This window comes from Chiloscyllium plagiosum, unplaced genomic scaffold (assembly GCF_037043375.1).
Source record: "Chiloscyllium plagiosum isolate Xiang-an unplaced genomic scaffold, Cpla_swu_hap1 HiC_scaffold_36, whole genome shotgun sequence".
Lineage (NCBI taxonomy): Eukaryota > Metazoa > Chordata > Chondrichthyes > Orectolobiformes > Hemiscylliidae > Chiloscyllium > Chiloscyllium plagiosum.
This window is the reverse complement of record NW_028270174.1, coordinates 45,332,530-45,353,027: the sequence shown is the minus strand read 5'-3', so window position 1 is coordinate 45,353,027 and position 20,498 is coordinate 45,332,530. Positions and strand designations below refer to the sequence as shown.

The window sequence follows — 20,498 nt, the reverse complement described above, 5'->3', positions numbered from 1 at the left end:
CACTTCTACATGTCCATCCCACATCAGCATGGTCTGAAGGCTCTTCACCTCTTCCTTGAAGTCCAGTGTCTTCCTCTCAAACTGAAGGATGAATTGTTATTATGGTCATTGCCCCATAGGGCTCCTTCACCTTACGCTCCCTAATCAAGTTTGCCTCATTACACATCATCAAGTCGAGAATTGTCTGTTCCCTAGTGGGGTATATCACAAGCTGTTCCAAAAAGCCATTTTGTAGACATTCTGCAAATTCCTTTCCCTGGGATCTGCTACCAACCTGATTTTCCCAGCCAACCTGCATATTGAAGTCCCCCATGATTACTGTCATTGAGCTTTTCTTAAATGCATTTTCTATCTCCTGATTTATTTATTTCCTCACATTCTGACTACTGGTAGGACGCCTATACATAACTTCCAGCAGGACCTTTTTTTTCCTTTGCGGTTCCACAACTCAACCCATAGATTCTATGCCTTCCGACTCTATAACACTGCTTGTTTTTGATTCAATTTTATTTCTTACTAACAAGGTAACCCCACCCCCTCAGCCCATCTGCTGTCCTTTCAATAGGATGTGTTTCCTTGGATATTTAGTTTTCCAGCTCTGATCCCCTTGTAACCACATCTTTGTGATACCAAAAACATAATTCCTGCCAATTTCAAACTGTACCACAAGCTTATTTACCTGGTTTTGTATACTGCATGCATCTAACTACACCACCTTCAGTCCTGCGTTGACTGCCTGCCTTCTTCTAGTTGTCCTCTTCTCTGCAATGAAGTTAGATTGCTGAGTTTTTCAATACTTTGTCCTTTTAGTTCTTCTGGAAACTTTAATAACCTCTGATCCCTCCCACCACTTGAACTTCTTCTTTAATTTTCCATGCAACTGAACCCACCTATTATTTAGTTTAAAGCCTTATCCACACCATCCCTAGTTATGCAATTCACCAGGATTCTGGTCCAAACATGATTGAGCTGAAGCCCCTCCCTTCATAATAGCTCCCTCCTACCCAGTATTGATGCTAATGTCCCATCAATTTGAACTTTTTCTGCACACTAGGCTTTGAACCGCATGTTTGCCTGTTCAATCATGTTGACCCTATGCCAGTTAGCTTGTGGTTCAGGTAAAATCCAGAGATTAGCACCTTCTTGGTTCTAATTTTAATTTAGCTCCTAGCTGCTCATATTCCCTCAGCAGAACCCCTTTCCTTTTCCTGCCTCCTCTTTGGTACTTACGTGGATCATGACAACTGGATCTTTCCCTTCCCACTCCAAGTTCTTTTGCAGCTGAGATGAGATATCCTGAAACCAGGCACCAGGCAGGCAAGCACAGCTTTTGGGACTCTCAATCCTGGCCAGAGAGAGGAGTGTCTATTCCCCTCATAATACCATCCCTTATGACAGCTACATTTCTCTTTCTTCCCATTGCCATGATACTTTGGTCAGTTTGCTCATTCTCCCTACAGTGATACACAGAGCAGCTAGACAAGCTCAAGTGCTGAAGTTGCTTCAGCACAATGTCCTGGATATCTCTATTTGCTTTGTTTGTAGTCACGCCTTCCTGTCCCTGGGCACTGACCAAATTTGAGATAGTTCATCTAGGGATATGACTCTCTCCTGAAACAGGTTATCCAGGTAACTCTCCCCCTCCTGGATATGTCACAGTGTTTGAAGCTCAGACTCCAGCTCATCAACCCTGAGCCAGCGTTCCTCAAGCAACCAGTACTTGCTACAGATGTGGTCACTACGCACCACAGTAGGGTCCATCAGCTCTGATATCTCATGGTTAGAAAACATCTCCAAGCCTTGCATCTCAATTTTTTACTTAGTTCATAATTTAATTTTTAAAAAATCCTTACTGGTCTTATAGTTGTGACCTGTAAATACTTTCCTATTTACCTGCAATATTAGTAACTAACAGCAATGAATTTAATTTTCCTGTGGTATGACTCATGTGCTGGGCCCCTGAACCTGGGCATCAATTTGTCCTCTTAAAAAATCTTGATAATCTATGAGTCAAAAAAAGCGAGTAAAAAGCATCTTTTCTCTTCTGCACCAAATTCCCTGAGCTATATAGTCTCGCTCCAGCTGAGTCCGACTTCAGCTGTGATCTTGCTTTCGACCTGGACCCAATATACCAACCACTACAGCGGACAGCTGAAACTGACAACCGGAAGCGGCAGGGACAGACCACTATAAACACCGGAGGAAACATCAAAGAAGCGCTTCGCAGGAGGCTCCCAAGCACTGATGATGTCGCCTAGCCAGGGGACGAAATGTTTGCAACAAAAACTTCCAGCTCAGCAAACAGAACCACAACAACTAGCACCCGAGCTACAAATCTTCGCACAAACTTTGAACACTTTGTATATATTTGTCGAGTTTTTTTCTGCAGCTCAAGTTTTTTGTCCTTTTCTGTGTTTGTTGCTATCTAATATCTATGGCTTATTGTACTGTGTCCGTCCATTAATGGTCTGTTGCATTAATGAGTAAAGAATTTTGGCGCAAACTTTCCCGGTTGTATTTACGAAGTCTGTTGTGGGCATCATTAATCATTTCTCTAAGCATTCTGCAGCCATTTTGCTCTGTTATTCATTTGGCTAGTGAGGTATTAAGGGGAAGTTTGTACTTCACCGTCAACAACAGAACTTACAGACAAACCAACGGTATACCCATGGGATCACCGATATCAGGGTTCTTAGCAGAGGTAGTATTGCAGAGACTCGAACAAACAGCTGTGCCAACCATCCAACCCAAACTCTGGGTCCGCTACGTGGATGACACCTTTGTCATCATTAAACGAAATAAATTAGAGGAAACCTTTAAGACCATCAATCATACCCTTACTGGCATAAAATTCACTAAAGAGGAGGAAAACAACAACAAACTGCCATTCCTAGATGTCGCAGGAGAGCGAACAGCCAATGGGGAGCTTTAAACCAGTGTCTACAGGAAAACAACACATATGGACCAAATATTGAACTACAGAAGCAATCATCCCAACATCCACCAACGAGGATGCATTAGAACAGTGTTTCAACGAGCCACCACACACTGCAGCACAGAGGAACTACTCAGAGCAGAGGAAAATCACCTATACCGTGTATTCAAAAAGAATGGGTACCCAATGAACACAGTCCACCGATTTCTCAGCAACAAACCCAAACAAGCAGACAGAACACATCTAGAAACCCTAGCCACTCTCCCCTACATCAAAGACATATTGGAAATGACTGCCTGACTACTCGGACCTCGTGGCATCATGGTAGCCCACAAACCCACCAACACACTAAAACAATAGCTAATGAACTTGAAAGACCTTATACAGACAACAGGCAAAACTAATGTCATTTACAAAATACCTTGCAAGAACTCTTAACAAACATTACATTGCACAAACAGGCAGAAAACTAGCCACCAGGATACATGAACATCAACTAGCCACAAAAAGACATGACCCACTCTCACTCGTATCCTTACATACAGATGAGGAAGGACACAACTTTGACAGGGACAACACAACCATCCTAGGACAAGCCAAACAGAGACACTCACGAGAATTCCAAGAAGAATGGAATTCCAACTGGAACCTTATCAACAAACACATTGACTTGGATCCCATTTACGACCCGCTGAGAAAAAAAACAGGAGATGATGTCACCACAGGAAATGACATCACCAACCCATGGAAACCTAAACATATAAATAGAAAGCGAGCCATGCTACCAGTGCTTCATCTGGAGACTCACGGATGTTACCTAGTATGACAATGAAACATCTAAAAACGAACTTTCCAGCTCAGCGAGCAAACCTACGAAAGTCGGAGGAGTTGTAGACCGTGAGGAAGGATGTGGCAGGTTACAGCGGGATATAGATAAGCTGCAGAACTGGGCAGAAAGGTGGCAAATGGAGTTCAATGTAGCTAAATGTGAGGTGATTCACTTTGGTAAGAGTAACAAAAAGATGGGGTACTGGGCTAATGGTCGGATACTTGGTAGTGTGGATGAGCAGAGGGATCTTGGTGTCTATGTACACAGATCTTTGAAAGTTGCCACCCAGGTAAATAGTGCGGTGAAGAAGGCATATGGCGTACTGGCTTTTATTGGTAGAGGAATTGAGTTCCGGAGTCCTGAGGTCATGTTGCAGTTGTATAAGACTCTGGTGCGGCCACATCTGGAGTATTGTATGCAGTTTTGGTCACCATACTATAGGAAGGATGTGGAGGCACTGGAACGGGTGCAGAGGAGGTTTACCAGGATGTTGCCTGGTATGGTAGGAAGATCGTATGAGGAAAGGCTGAGGCACTTGGGGTTGTTTTCATTGGAGAAAAGAAGGTTTAGGGGTGACTTGATAGAGGTGTACAAGATGATTAGGGGTTTAGATAGGGTCAACAGTGAGAATCTTTTTCCACGTATGGAGTCAGCTATTACAAGGGGGCATAGTTTTAAATTAAGGGGGGGTAGGTATAGGACAGATGTTAGGGGTAGGTTCTTTACTCAGCGAGTCGTGAGTTCATGGAATGCCCTGCCAGTAGCAGTGGTGGACTCTCCCTCATTATGGGCATTTAAGTGGGCATTGGATAGGCATATGGAGGATAGTGGACTAGTGTAGGTTAGGTGGGCTTGGATCGGCGCAACATCGTGGGCTGAAGGGCCTGTACTGCGCTGTATTGTTCTATGTTCTATGTACATCCAGATTCATGTATCTGTCTAGATACATCTTAAATGATACTATCATGCCCGCCTCCACCACCACTGCTGGCAATGTAAAGAACTTTCCATGCATATCTCCTGTCAACTTTTCCCCTCTCACTTTGAACTCATGACGCCAAGTAATTGTGTCCCCACTCTGTGAAAAAGATTCCTGCTATCCACTCTGTCTATACCTCTCATGATTTTGTAGACCTCAGTCAGGTTCCCCCCCCCCACTCCATCTTTCTAATGAAAATAATCCTAATCTACTCAACATCTCTTCATACCTAGTGCCCTCCATACCAGGCAACATTCTGGTGTATCTCCTCTGCACTCTCTCCAAAGCATCCAAATCCTTTTGATAATGTGGTGACCAGAACTGTATGTAGTATTCCAAACGTGGCCGAACCAAAGTTTTCTAAAAATGTAACATGACCTGCTAACTCTTGTACTGAATACCCCATTCGATGAAGGAAAGCATGCCGTATTCCTTCTTGACCATTCTATCAACCACCTTCAGGTTGCAATGGGCCTGAACTTGCAGATCTTTCTGTGCATCAATTTTCCCCAGGATCTTCAAAAATGCATCATCTCACATTTGCCTGGATTAAATTCCATCTGCCATTTCTCTGCCCAACTCTCCAATCCAATTATATTCTGCTGTGTTTTCTGACAGTCCCCTTCACTGTCTGCTACTCCATTATTCTTAGTGTCATCTGCAAACTTGCTAATCAGACCTTTCTCCAGATCATTTATGTATATCACAACAACAGTGGTCCCAACAGTGGACACCATTGGTCACAGGTCTCCATTTGAAGAAACTCCCTTCCACTCTTTGACTCCTGCTGCCCAGGCCAGTTCCTTATCCATCTAGCTAGTACACCCTGGACCCCATGTGACATTACTTTCTCCATCAGCGTACTATGGGAAACCTTATCAACGCCTTTCTAAAGTTCATGTTTAGACATCTACAACCCTTCCTTCATCAAGCTTTTGATTCTAACACTCAAATTCATATCCTCGCCCACAACTTCCAATGTTCCCATTCTTCTCAACTGCCTCTGAGCTCACTCCCTAGTCACAGCTCTGATGACTGATCCTTCTCCCAACTTCCATATCCAGGGGTTCCACCATTCATCTAATATTGTGCTCAAAGGGTTATTCTTAAAACATAATCTAATTTTTGCATTCTAAAAACATGATGAGCATTTTGTTGTTGCAATTCTCAAAATAGTCCCATTCAAAACGTTATTAAAAAGAAAGGTCCAATTATTGATTTATATACTGTTATTGAGCATGGCTGTAGTATTGACCTATTTTTCATGGACTCATGTAGAATCCAGGAATCCTTAAAAATGGCAGTGAGGACCTGGATACAACTGTCCCACCTCCTTTTTGTGACTAATTGCATTTTCACTATGGGAGCAAGATATGGAGAGAAGCTGAACCTTAGCATGGCCACTTCACTTCAGTGCTAACTTCAAATAGATCCTATTTTTACTTGAGCAAGGGACTTTCAGTGTGAAAGTTACAGTTTAAAGTAGATGTAAATGCTCTTGAAAGGCAAATAATGTTTGGAGAACAATTAATCTGAATTAAATAGTCTGCGCTCAGTGAATGCTTGTTAGGTTGGCTGATAGGCTCTAAGAGCTTACAACATGAGTGGGGTCATGAATTGGCATTAAGATGGTATAGGGATGTGGAGGTGGTGAGAGGTCATGGATTGGTACTAAGTTGACATTCGGTCTGCAAGGACACCATGAAGGTGGGTAGGAGCACTGGTCAATGTGTATGGTCAAAGAAAATAACTAGCAAAAAGTCCAAGAGAATCAAGGTGGGTAATTTCACTAGACTGTTTACCATTGTCAGCCCTGTGACCACTTCCATCTGCATCGGGGGTAACAGGTCAACTCCATCCTACACCTCTTACCTGAAATAGATGTCGTGCCCCAAATGGAGCAAACTTTTCAAAGGCAAGTGACAAGAACCAGAAGATTTTCACAACGCAGTGCATCTGCTTCAGTACCAAAATACCCTGGACATAGTGTTGACAGAATTTTCAAAACCAAACTATGCTTTAAGCATTCCAACCAGCAGAGCAGTTTATATAAAGATCCAGTAGGTGTCAGCAGATACTGTGCTAGAAAATAAATGTTATTAAAAAAAATCAAGAAACCACTGTGTTACAGTTGTCAAAATCAATCTCCTTAATGAAAGAAGCAGGGTGGTACTTGGTAATTGTACACTAGCATCATAATATGATATTTCATGACATTTTTGTCCCTTGACTCTTTTAAATAAATCATCAGTTTGCTATGTACTGCCCCTTGTAGCCAAACAAAAAGAATGATATAAAACATATGCCTTGGTTAGCATTATCTACTTCTTCTGTGTTATTGAATAAATATTTTCGTTATTAGGTATTATAGCTTAAGAACTGTCACACAATTAGTTTTCTTCCTTGGCAAATGTAGCTCATTTAAGTGCCAACATGTCTATTATGGACTTGAGGTATGCTCAAGCAAATCTTTTCTCTCCTAATGCACTTTCCAACATGCCAGAATTAAAATGTTTAGGTTCTCTAGAATGCTTCCATTATGTCCAGAAAGTCTAGTTTTTTTTTAAGTTCTCTCAAGGATTTCATATTCCAAATTTAACGTGCAGAATGTATTAAATGGAGTCAAAAGGTAATGTACTGTCACTTTCCTATTAAAGTGACCAGGCTGTAGTTCAACCTTCAGATGTAGTTTAGATGATTTGTCAATAATAAATATTTTCAGATGTCAACTTTTTAGTTCCATTTATTTTCTTGCTGCCAGAAGAAAAGTATGTTACTTACAAGGTCTATTAAAGTAACATTAATAATTATAACTATCAGCAGATATATTTTATGTATGCAATTATTGCTGAAGTATTATTTGATAAGTAAGGAAAATGCATTAATCAGGCTAATTCCCTTGGGATTAATTTGGGTTATGCAACAATCAGACTGATTTTTGCATTTTTTTTTTGCAGTGCGGTGGCTGCTGGGCATTCAGCATTGTGGAGAGTATTGAATCTTTATGTGCAATCAAAGAGGGACACCTGAAGTTGCTGAGTGCACAAGAGGTTATAGATTGCTCTTATAGGGATGCAGGTTGCAAAGGTGGCTCACCCATCAATGCCCTAATGTGGCTAAATGAGGTTGGTATGGCTTTTTGACAAATGACCAGTGTTTGCCGGTGAGTCCATAGGAGTATCTTTTATGGAATATTACATTGGCAAATAAGGAAAACAAGAAGTTTACTATGTCCACTCTACACTCAAGGTAGCAGCACAAGCAAGATTAAATATTTTATAGCTCTCCAAGCACACACCTCACTCGTCAACAGTGCATTCCAATGAAACTTTACTGTCCGGGAAAATTGTCGGGTTTGATTGGACATAGTAAAGATATTTACTATTTAAGATGATGAAAGAGTGAGAGAGAGGAAAACAAGAAAATTATAGACCTATTAGTGAAATTTATTGTGGTGAACTTATTGAATTTTAATTAAAGAGAGTAATTGAACTTTGGAGAACTTGAATTGATTCGGACAGGCAACATGGATTTATGGATGGAAGGTCATGTCCAATTAACCTAATTGCAATTTCTTCTGTGAGTAAGTAAACTATGCACTTGTTTATAATGGGCTTTTTCCATAAAGTATTCAATACGGTTGCTCAGTTTAACTGAGGTTAAAAGCTTTTGGTTTTCAGTGTGCTCAAAAATGTTTCTATGCTATTTTCTAGCCCAGCAACCTTCCAACCAATAGTTCAAAACGTTCCTTTAGGAACTTCTGCTGCTATTGGAGAAGGCTATTCATGCACAATAAAATCCATTTCACATAGAGGAACAGCACTACTGGTAATGTCATGGACAAAAGTGAGAAGGGGGTGAATTTTATATGATTAGTTTCCTCTAACACTGCAACAGTAAAATATCGTTTGATTTATTACTTTTCCTTTTTACTCCTGTTCCTTCCTGATTCTCAAATTCCAGTTTATGCATTACAATTTTTGAAATAAACTCATAACTAAATCATGTCATATTTAAAGAATGAGGATTATTAACATTCAAAATGTGAGGGAATTATTTTAGTACTCCATATACAAAAACAACCACTTAGTAAAGTAATGAACCCTAGGAAGAGGTGGAGTTAGGTTATAATTTAAATATTTTGGTGCATCCAGAGGTATTAAAACAAATCAGTTCACATGAGGTACAGCTTCCCCAAGGTCAATGTCCGACTGTAATGGGAACAATGATTATGAAAAGTAAATAAATGAGGATTTTTTTCAGATACAGAAGATTATACTCTACATAAATTAGGTAAATATAAACAAAGTATAATAAATATCCCTTGCAAAGATATATATATATTTATAGTCACTAATAATCATGTATATTGTCGATTTATTTGTTTTCTGTTTATATACAGAGCAAAGCAAAGCTGGTGAAAGAGTCAGAGTATCCTTTCAGTGCAAAAACTGGAATGTGCCATTATTTTTCAAAGTCTACATTTGGTGTTGCTATCAAAGATTATAAAGCATATAACTTCAGGTATTTGAGATTTCGTCAGTCTATTATGTCATCTGTGATGCAAAATTGAATTGACTTGGACATTTCCTACAGTGTGGAAAAAGGCCCTTCGGCCCAACAAGTCCACACCGACCCGCCGAAGAGTAACCCACCCAGACACATTCCCTCTGACTAATGCACCCAACAACCAATGCGCAATTTAGCATGGCCAATTCACCTGACCAGCACATCTTTGGACTGTGGGAGGAAACCGGAGCACCCGGAGATAAACCACGCAGACACAGGGAGAATGTGTAAATTCCACAAAGAGAAGCTGTGAGGCAGTAGTGCTAACCACTGAGCCACCGTGCCGCCCACTTAAAAGGTAGAGATGCTGAAGAATGTGGATTAGATTCCCTACAGTGTGGAAACAGGCCTTTCAGCCCAAGTCCACACCGACCCTCCAAAGAGCAACCCACCCAGACCCATTCCCCAACATTTACCCCTGACTAATGCGCCTAACACTATGGGCAATTTAGTATGGCCAATTCACCTGACCTGCACATCTTTGGACTGTGGGAGGAAACCAGAGCACCCGGAGGAAACCCACGCCGACACAGGGAGAACGTGCAAACTCCACACAGTCAGTCGCCTGAGGTGGGAATTTTACCCGGGTCTCTGGCGCTGTGAGGCAGCAGTGCTAACCACTGAGCCACCATGCTGCCCCTTGAGCCACCATATCGTGAAACATAAAGAAGGCAGACTAATTAAATATATGCTTTGATTCTGCCTTCATAAAGGAGGACACAAATAAAGCCTCAAAACTGCTGAGGGACACAGGCTGTAGTGAGAGAGATCAGCTGGAAGGAAATCAGTATATTTGGGAAATGGGGTGTTGGAGAAATTAATGGAATTAAAGGTGGATAAATCCCCAGGGCTTGTTAATCTACTTGCCAGAGTATTACAGTGACCCTAGAAATAATGGGTGGTCATCTTTAAAGAATCTGTAGACTCTGGAATAGTTCCTATGGATTGTAGGGTTGCTAATGCAAACCCACTATTTAAAAAAGTTGATAGAAACAGGGAATTACAGACTGGATAACCTGACTTCACTAGTGGGGAAAACACTAAATGTCCATTCTAAAAGATTTCATAGCAGAACACTTGGAAAGCATGGGACAGGATAGGACAAATCAGCATGGATTTGTGAAAGGGAAGTCATGCTGGAATTTTTTTGAATGCAGCTAGCAGAGTTAATGAGGGAGAGCCAATGGATATGGTTTATTTGGACTTTCAGGAAACTTCAATAGGGTCCAATGTAAGAGATTAACATGTAAAGTTAAAGCACGTGGGATGGGGATAATTACTGACATGGATATAGAACTCGTTGGCAGACAGGAAAGAAAGAGTTGGAATAAATGAGCATTTTTCCAAATGGCAGGGTTCCATCAAACCAGCGGATAAGGGGGGGGGGGGGGGGCACAATGGTGGTTTGGCGCGTTGACCTGTACACTGCTGAAGCCGGGCGGCAACTCAAAGACACCTCCTCCTACTGCCCCCTCGATCATTACCTCAGCCAACCCCCCCTCCCCCACCCCCCATTACTAAACCATCATCTCCCAGACCGTATACAACTTCATCGCCTCAGAGGATTTCCCAACCACAGCTTCTAAACTCCTAGTTCGGGAACCCTGCACTGCCCGGTTTGACCTCCTACCCAAGATCCTCAAGCCTGACTACCCTGGCCAACCCATCATCTCAGCCTGCTCCCACCCCACCGAACTCATCTCTGCATACCTTGGTACTGTCCCATCCCCCCCAGTCCAGGATCTCCACAAATACATTTGGGACACCACCCACACCCTACACCTCCTCCAAGATCTTTCTTTCCCTCGTTCCAATGCCTCATCTTCACCATGGATGTTCAATCTCTCTACACCTCCATCCGCCATGATCAGGGCCTCCAAGCTCTCCATTTCTTCCTCTCCCAATGTCCCCACCAGTACCCTTCCAGTGACACTCTCATGCATTTGACTGAACTGGTCCTCACCCTCAATAATTTCTCCCTTAAAGCCTCCACTTCCTCCAGGCGAAAGGGATAGCCATGGGTATGCCTGTCTCTTTGTTGGTTACATGCAACAGTCCATCTTCCGTAGTTACACCAGCACCATTCTCCACCTTTTCTTCCACTACATTGATGACTGCATTGGTGCCACATCGTGCTCCCACGAGAAGGTTGAATAGTTCAACAACTTCACCAACACATTCCACCCTGATCTTAAGTTCACCTGGACCATCTCCCTCCCCTTCGTGAACCTCTTCATCTTCATTAACGGTGACCGACTCAACACGGAAATCTTCTACAAACCCACCGACTCCCACAGCTAACTGGACTACACCGCCACCCATCCTGACTCCTGTAGAACACTATCTCTTATTCTCAATTCCTCCACCTCCACTGCATCTGCTCCCAGGAGGACCAGTTCCACCACAGAACACACCAGATGGCCACCTCCTTCAAAGACCGCAATTTCCCCTCCCACGTGGTTGGTTATGCCCTCCAACGCATCTCATCCACTTCCTGCACCTCCGCCCTCAAACCCCACCCCTTCAATTGCAACAAGAACAGAAACCCCCATTCCTTACTTTCCACCCCACCAACCACTGGATACATCGCATCATTCTCCGCCATTTCCACCACTACAAACGGACCCCACCACCAGAGATATATTTCCCTACCCACCTCTTTCCACTATCCATAAAGACCATTCCCTCCGCGACTCCCTCATCATGCCCTTCACCAACCCACTCTACCTTCCCAGCACCTTCCCCTGCCACCAGGGGAATTAAAAAACCTGCGCCCACGTCTCCCCCCTCACCTCTGTCCAAGGCCCCAAAGGAGCCTTCCACATCTATCAATGTTTCACCTGCACTTCCACACATGCCATTTACTGTATCTGTTGCTCCAGATGGGGTCTCCTCTACATTGGGGAGACAGGATGCCTACTCGCAGAGCTCTTCAGAGAACATCTCCGGAACACCCACACCAACCATGGCCAAACACTTCAACTCCCCCCTCCCACTCCTCCAAGGACATGCAGTTCTTGGGCCTCCCCCGTTGTCACACCTTAACTACCCGATGCCTGGAGGAAAAACGCCTCATCTTCCACCTCAGGACTCTCCAACCCCTCAGCATCAATGTGAATTTCACCAGATTCCTCATCCCCACCACACCACCTTATCCCAGTTCCAACCTTCCAACTTGGCACCGCCCTCATGACCTGTCCCACCTGTCCATCTTCCTTCCCGCCTATCTGCTCCACCCTCCCGTCCAATCTATCACCTTTACCCCCACTTCCATAGACCTATTGCGGTCTCAGCTACCTCCCCCCAACCCTACCCTCACCCCCCATTTATCTCACAACCCCCAACTCGCAGTCTCATTCCTGATGAAATGTCGATTCTCCTGTTCATCAGATGCTGCCTGACCTGCTGTGCTTTCCCAGCACCACACTCTCGACTCTAATCTCCAGCATCTGCAGCCCTCACCTTCACCTAGTGACGAGTGGAGTACAGCTGAAATCAGTGCTGGATCCCAGTCAGTCAGTTGCCTGAGGCGGCAATTGAACCCGGGTCTCTGGCGCTGTGAGGCTGCAGTGCTAACCACTGTGCCACCGTGCCGCCCACTAGATGTTAGATTGAGGAAGGGGGAGGTTGAGGCGCATCGATACCTGGGTGTTTTTGTTCACCAATTACTTGAAGTAAGCATGCAGGTGAAGAAGGCAAATCGCATGTTGGAAGAGGATTTAATTCCAGGATCAGGGATGTGTTGCTGCAATGGTACAAGGCCTTGGTGAGACCATATCTGGAGTATTTTATGCAGTTTTGTTTTCATTATTTGAGGAAAAATGTCTGACTATGAAGGGGTACAATCAGAGTTTACCAAACTGATTTCTGGGATGGCAGAACTGACATATCAAGAGAGATTGGATCAGATAGGACTATATTCACTGGAGTTAGGAAGACTGAGGAGGAGATCTTGTGGAAATCAATAAAATTCTAACAGGAATAGACAGGATAAACTCAGGAAGGCTGTCCCTGATGACTGGGGATTCCGGAACCAGGTGTCACAATCTAAGGATAAAGGGTGGGGTGGTATGGTGGTTCAGTGGTTAACTCTGCTGCCTCACAGCGCCAGGGACCCGGGTTCAATTCCAGCCTCGGCAACTTTCTGTGTGGAGTTTGCACATTCTCCCAGTGACTGCGTGGGTTTCCTCCGGGTGCTCCGGTTTCCTCCCACAATCCAAAGATATGCAGGTTATGTGAATTGGCCATGCTAAAATTGCCCATAGTGTTCAGGGATGTGTAGGTTATTGCATTAGTCAGGGGTAAATGTAGAGTAAGAGGGGAATGGGTCTGGGTGGGTTACTCTTCGGAGGGTCAGTGTGGACTTGTTGCGTCGTAGGGCCTGTTTCCACACTGCAGGGATTGCATGCATCTACGGTAGGCCATTTAGGATTGAGATGAGGAAAAATTTCTTCACTCTGTGTGGTGAATCTCTGGAAGTCTCTGCTACAGAAAGCAGCTGAGGCCAAAACATTGAATGAAACATTTCAAGGTGTTATGGCTTTTAGAGGAAAAGGGACATCAACATAAGTAGATAATGCTGGTATGGGAGGACCCTTATGGCATAGTGGTAATGTCTCTAAATGTTAGGTTTAATGATAAGGATTCAGGTCTTAATGTCTCCGGAGTGTGTCATAATGTGTCAAACAGGTTAATTTAAAAAATCTATAAGTATGATGTTTGGGTGACGTGGATAGGGTGCCCGAGTGACAGGTAGGGTGCCAGCTGGGATTGGTGCAGAATGCCAGCTGGATGGGATACCAGGTGGCAAGGGGGATAGGTAAATGCTTAGGATAGGTTGGGTGAGCCAGAGAAATCGGGTCCCACGGGGAATAGAGAGTGGGTGTCAGATCTGGGGGTGTTTTGATCTGGCAGAGTGGGGTTGGGTGGTTTCTGTAATTGCAAGTCTTTCCTCCTGACCTTGATTCCATTTTCTTTAATATCCTTTCCTAATAAAACATGATCAGTCTTAGTTTTGAAGTTTTTAAGTGACTTAACCTCGGCAGATTTTTGGGTTTTTTTTTGTTCAGGATACCTGAGGAATTAATTTCTACCTATCCTGCCAAGTTGTTTAATCATCTTAAATGATACTTCAGTTATGTTAATCCTCCATGTTCTACATTTAAGAAAATGCAAGCCTTGTCTACAGAACCTGTCTTTATGATTTAACCATTTTAATGCCTCATAAATGCTATTTGTGATCTCGCTTTTTTTTTCAGGGTATTGTATATTTAAACATCGAGCCCCTGTAGTGATTCTCTCCCAAATCAGTTACCCCAAGCTAATTATTTTAAATAGTATTTGGCCATTGCACTAGTACAGCGATCACTCCAGAGTTCCTTGCAGTTCATTGTTGACACGGTGCAGTTCTTCACTTTTATCGATTGTTTGTAGGTTGGAATTATTTTTAAGATAGTTACAGCGAATTGAAGAGTTACGTAAATGGCACAAAAACAGAAAATGATGGAGAAATTCAGTAGATTTGGTAGCATTGGTAGAGAGAAAAACAAAGTTAAAGTTTTATGTCCAGTGACCCTTTGTCAGAACAGATACATACAGGGCATTATGTCCATCTTTTGACTATTTACCGTATTTTGAACATTTATTCATTGATACGATGTCACTATCTTTTGTTTCCCCATCCCTAATTGCCCTTGATCTGAGTAGCGTGCGATGCCATTGTTATTCAAGGACAGTATTACGGTGGCAGAAAGAACATTTGATGAGGACTTGTCTACTGAGGTAGTATGGGCTGAAGTCATCCTGTCAGGAGTTTTCTATGGGCCTCTGAAAAGTTCCGGAGACATAGAGGAAAAGATTGCAAAGGTGATTCTGGATAGGAGTGAGAGTAACAGGGTAGTTGTTATGGGGGGCTTTAACTTTCCAAATATTGACTGGAAATGCAATAGTTGGAGTACTTTAGATGGGTCAATTTTTGTCCAGTATGTGTAGGAGGGTTTTCTGACAGTTTGTAGACAGGCCAACAAGGGGCGAGGCCACATTGGATTTGGTACTGGGTAATGAACCTGGCCAGGTGTTAGATTTGGAGGTAGATGAGCACTTTGGTGATAGTGACCACAACTCAGTTACATTTACTTTAGTGATGGAAATGAATAGATATATATCACAGGACAGGAGTTACAGCTGGGGGAAGAGGCAATTACGATGCGATTAGACAAGATTTAGGATGCATAGAATGGAGAAGGAAACTGCAGGGAATGGGCACAATTGAAATGTGGAGGTTATTCAAGGAGCAGCTACTGCATGTCCTTGATGCCTAGGGGACTGTGGTCATGGTGAGCCATGATAACATTAGGGAGGAAGTTCCCATGTATCTGATGTTCTTGTCCTTCTAAACGGCAGAGGTCATAAGTTTGGAATGTGCTACCTAAGGAACTTTGTTAGTTTGTTCCAGTCATTTTGTAAACATTTTGTACTGATGCTACAGAGTGGATTGTTGAAGTAGTAGATGCTTATCCTGTCTCGCATCAATTTTTGTTGGAGCTGCAGCCATTCAGGCAAGTGGGGATTATTCCATCTCACTCCTGATTTCTGACATGTAGATGGTGGACAGGTTTTGGGAAATCAGGAGGTGAGTAACTGGCTGCAAAATTCTTTGTCTCCAACCTTTCTTTGTAGCCACTGTGTTTATATGGCTAGTCCGCTTCAGTTTCTGGTCAATGGTAACCCCCGACAGTGTTGAATAGTGTGTGATTCAGTGGTGGTAACACCTTTGAATGTTAAGGGATGATGGTTAGATTTTCTCTTGTTGGAGATGGTCATTGTCTGGCACTTGTGTAACATGAATGTCACTTGCCACTTCTCAGCACAAGCCTGGATGTAATGCACTTCTTGCTTTGTTTAGGAAAGAAATGCTTCAAAAATGTAATGTTGATATTAATCACACAAAATTTAACACAATAACAACGTAACAGAATACTTTTTTCTATGGAACAAGAAGTACATTCAAATTCCAATAAAATGATCAATATAAAATATATGATAGCATTGCAGTTCTTAAAATATTGGATTTTCCGCTAAATTTGAAAATTGCCTTTCTCGTTATTAGGGTTGTTGACTTCTGCACTAACCTAGGTATATTAATTATTGTGCAATAAGTACTATGCAGTTACTTATAGCTAAGTTAAAAAAAATCATATCTATAACAACCATCAGCTCACTTTTGCAGAGCAGGTTAATATCTTTAAAAATGGAATCATCATGTTCAATTTTTACAAGATGCTCATCAAATTTAGTGGGTCATTTTTTATTTTGCTGAGATAAAATAATACGCTACTTTGATGTTTTCTATGATTAATTTTGTTTCACTACATTTTTGATGTGTTCCAATATTTTAAAAAAACTAATCTGTATTTATAAATGTTGCTGTATGTAGATATAATGAAGATATTATGATGGAGAAACTGTTAGAATGGGGTCCCTTGGTGGTAGTCGTGGATGCAGTAAGTTGGCAGGACTATCTTGGTGGCATTATTCAGCATCACTGCTCTCAAGGAAAGTCAAACCATGCAGTAGTCATCACTGGTTATGACACGACAGGTATGTGAAATTTAATTTCATAACTGAGACTTTGAAAGTTCAGTTTATTGAACACTTACAGAACCATTTTGGTTAAAATGTGTGTTGTTCCCATTTTGAGGTTGTCATTCTGATTTCATTATAAGATATTCTTCAAGGGTCTGGAATGCACTGCCTGGGAGTTAGTCGAGTCAGGATACCTCACAACCTTTATAAAATACTTGGACAATCACTTAAAATCTTGTAATATTCAAGGAAGTGGGCCTAGTGCAGGTAATAGTATGTTTTGGCAGTACAAACTCAATGTTCTGTAATGTGTAATGTATCTTTTACTAGCTTGTGGCCTCTATGGAGAGTTGTGGGATACAAACCGAATAAATTTTAACAATGAAACTGCACTAGTTGTGGAGTAGATCATAGACACACAGAATATTTCCAGTCACATCCAGAACACAGGATTTACTTACAATGAAAATCAGGAATCTGCCTTTCTGATTCTAAATGAAGTAACATAGGCTATAGCAGGTTATATCACCTTGTTCAGAACAGTTGCCCAAGAATATAGGCTGTACTTGAAGGGTTGTAAAATTCAAAACTAATCTCCAGACACAGTCTGGGCAATTCAGCCTGAAGGGATATGTGGTTTTGGTGACTTACCTGTGAGACAAGAAGGCAGCAAACCTTTCTGAAAACAGTGTGGAACAGAATGATATAAATTGGGACTAGTAGTTAAGGCCTTCTGAATTGGGAAGGCACTGTCAAATACAGCATGTCCAGTTTGGAAAATACCAGTGATATCACAAGAAACTCTGAAAAAAGCTGATTGGTTGGTGAAGAGCTGTTTGCAAAGAGCTGGATGTATTGGAGCCACTTGGTGAGTGATGTTATTTTCTACCTTATGATCTCCAATTTTAAAAATTCTGAAAGTAAGTTTAAGCATAGTTTAAAAAATGCCTATTCTGTGCCATGAGGGAGGTTGTGGATACTTCATATGTGATTGTCCAGGCTATATGTCTAGCCTCAAAAATTTGAGCTTTGAGTTTTGGAACCAAAGCAGAGTTTGGAGTAACTGTGGTTTATCCACAAATATGAGTCCAGTGGACAGACCTTGTTTCACAAGGTGGCCATGCCATAGATGCCATACAAACCGACCGACTCCCACAGCTACCTAGATTACACTTCCTCCCACCCTGCCCCCTGTAAAAACGCCATCCCATATTCCCAATTCCTTCGCCTCCGCCGCATCTGCTCCCAGGAGGACCAGTTCCAATACCATACAACCCAGATGGCCTCCTTCTTCAAAGACCGCAATTTCCCCCCAGACGTGGTCGACGATGCTCTCCACCGCATCTCCTCCTTCCCGCTCCTCAGCCCTTGAACCCTGCCCCTCCAATCGCCACCAGGTCCGAACCCCACTGGTCCTCACCTTCCACCCCACCAATCTCCAGATACATCGTATCATCCTTCGTCATTTCCGCCACCTCCAAACAGAACCCAACACGAAGGATATATTTCCCTCCCCTCCCTATCAGCGTTCTGGAAAGACCACTCCCTCCGCGACTCCCTCGTCAGATCCACACCCCCCACTAACCCAACCTCCACTCCCGGCACATTCCCCTGCAACTGGAGGAAATGCAAAACTTGCGCCCACACCTCCCCTCTCCCCTCCCTCCAAGGCCCCAATGGATTCTTCCATATCCGTCGCAAATTCACCTGCATCTCCACACACATCATTTACGGTATCCGCTGCACCCGATTTGGTCTCCTCTACATTTGGGGAGACACGCCGTCTACTTGCGGAACGTTTCAGGGAACACCTTTGGGACACCCGCACCAACCAACCCAACCGCCCCGTGGCTGAACACTTTAACTCCCCCTCCCACTCCGGCAAGGACATGTAGCTTCTTGGACTCCTCCATCCCCAGACCCTGGCCATACGATGCCTGGAGGAGGAGCGCCTCATCTTCCGCCTAGGAACCCTCCATCCACACAGGATGAATGTAGATTTCTCCAGCTTCCTCATTTCCCCTCCCCCCACCTTATCTCACTCCTAACCCCCTGATTCAGTACTGCCCTCTTGACCTGCAAACTTCTTCCCGACCTCATCCCCCCCACCCACCCCCTCTCCGGCCTATCACCCTCACCTCCTTCCACCTATCATATTCCCAGCGCCCCTCCCCCAAATTCCCCCCCCTCCCCTCCTTTTATCTCAGCCCGCTTGGCACACCAGTGTCATTCCTGAAGAAGGGCTTATGCCCGAAACATCGATTCTCCTGCTCCTCGGATGCTGCCTGGCCTGCTGTGTTTTTCCAGCACCACACTTTTCAACACATGCCATAGATTAAGGCTAGGTAGGAATGGGTGACTACTCAGCCAGCTAAGAAGACCAGGCAGGTAGTACAAGAATCTCTTGGATCTAGCTCACTCATTATCTAGTTTTTAGTTTGAATACTGGTGAAGGTGATGTCTCATCAGAAGAATGCAGCAAGAACCAACTTGTGGCTGAGCTGCACAGGTGGGGTGGAAGAGGAGCGGAAGAGTAATCATGGCAGGGAATTTGGTACTTATGGGAACAGACAGGCGTTTCTCTGTAGGTAAACATGACTGTACAATGGTATGTTGTCTCCATCTATGCTTGATTTTCAAAACGACATACATCCCTATTAGGTAAAAATACTGAACAGGAAAAGAGAGAGAACCATGGCGAACAAGGCAAGCTAAAGATGGTATGATATAGTATAATATCAAACCAGGAGGCTTACAAAAGAACAAATTTGTCAACCAACTCTCAGAGCTCCCTTTTGGAGCATGAACGATTGGCTCATGACTTGCTAAGAAGCAATAGTCAAAGGTTGTGACTGCCTATGCTACAACCGTTGATGAATCATAGATGAATCCAAAGAAGGCTTCTGCTTCACAATACTCACCAACATCCCTAAGGAAAATAAAATTGTCCTCCTTGGAGACTTCAACACCAGGATTGAAAAGGACTCCCAATATTGAAAAGGAAGGAATCAGGGAATGCAATTTCATTGGGATTTTACTGCTCACCAATTATGCGAATTAACAGTTTGTCACCACCAACACTTCCACAAAAAAGACAATTTCAAGACTTCCTGGAAGCATCCATGATCAAAGCACTGTTACATGATCCACTACATCATCATTCAACCCCAAGATCAAAAGAATGTCCTCATTACAAAACAATGACTAGTGCAGACAGCTGCCAAACAGACCACCAGCTCATCCACACCTCAATGTCCATCAAGTGCCACTCAAAGCAGGTAGACGAAGAAGCAATTCAGAAAGAAGCTCAATGCTGAGCAGCTTCAAGAACCAAGCAAACTAACTTACTTCCAGTAATGTCTTAACCCAAAATCTCCAATGAGTTAATTTTAATGGAGTGGAGAAAATCTGGAAGGAACTTAATGCAGCCATCATCTCTTGCCATGATCAAACCATCGGCTGCATGGCTGGGAAACACCAAGAATGATTTGATGAGGATGACCACATCATCCAGGACCTCATTGACAAGAAGAGGAAAACTCAATGAGCCTGGTAAAAAAGAAATCAACAGTGAGTCAAAGATATCAAAAATAAAAGGTAGA

The 20,498-nt window shown here is 43.1% G+C and overlaps 1 protein-coding gene across 4 annotated transcripts in view; it reads left to right on the top strand.

Annotated features, from left to right (window-relative positions):
* The window catches only part of ctso (cathepsin O), a 74,854-nt gene that overhangs the window by 33,467 nt on the left and 20,889 nt on the right, over positions 1–20,498 (top strand). For 3 of the 4 annotated variants that reach the window (XM_043708809.2, XM_087980137.1, XM_087980138.1), the window contains exons 4-6: positions 7,701–7,868; positions 9,146–9,267; positions 16,748–16,911. In XM_043708809.2, coding sequence (XP_043564744.2) covers positions 7,701–7,868; positions 9,146–9,267; positions 16,748–16,911 — 454 coding nt within the window. The remainder of the gene's footprint in view (positions 1–7,700; positions 7,869–9,145; positions 9,268–16,747; positions 16,912–20,498) is intronic. The other variant, XM_087980139.1, reaches the window with a different exon arrangement.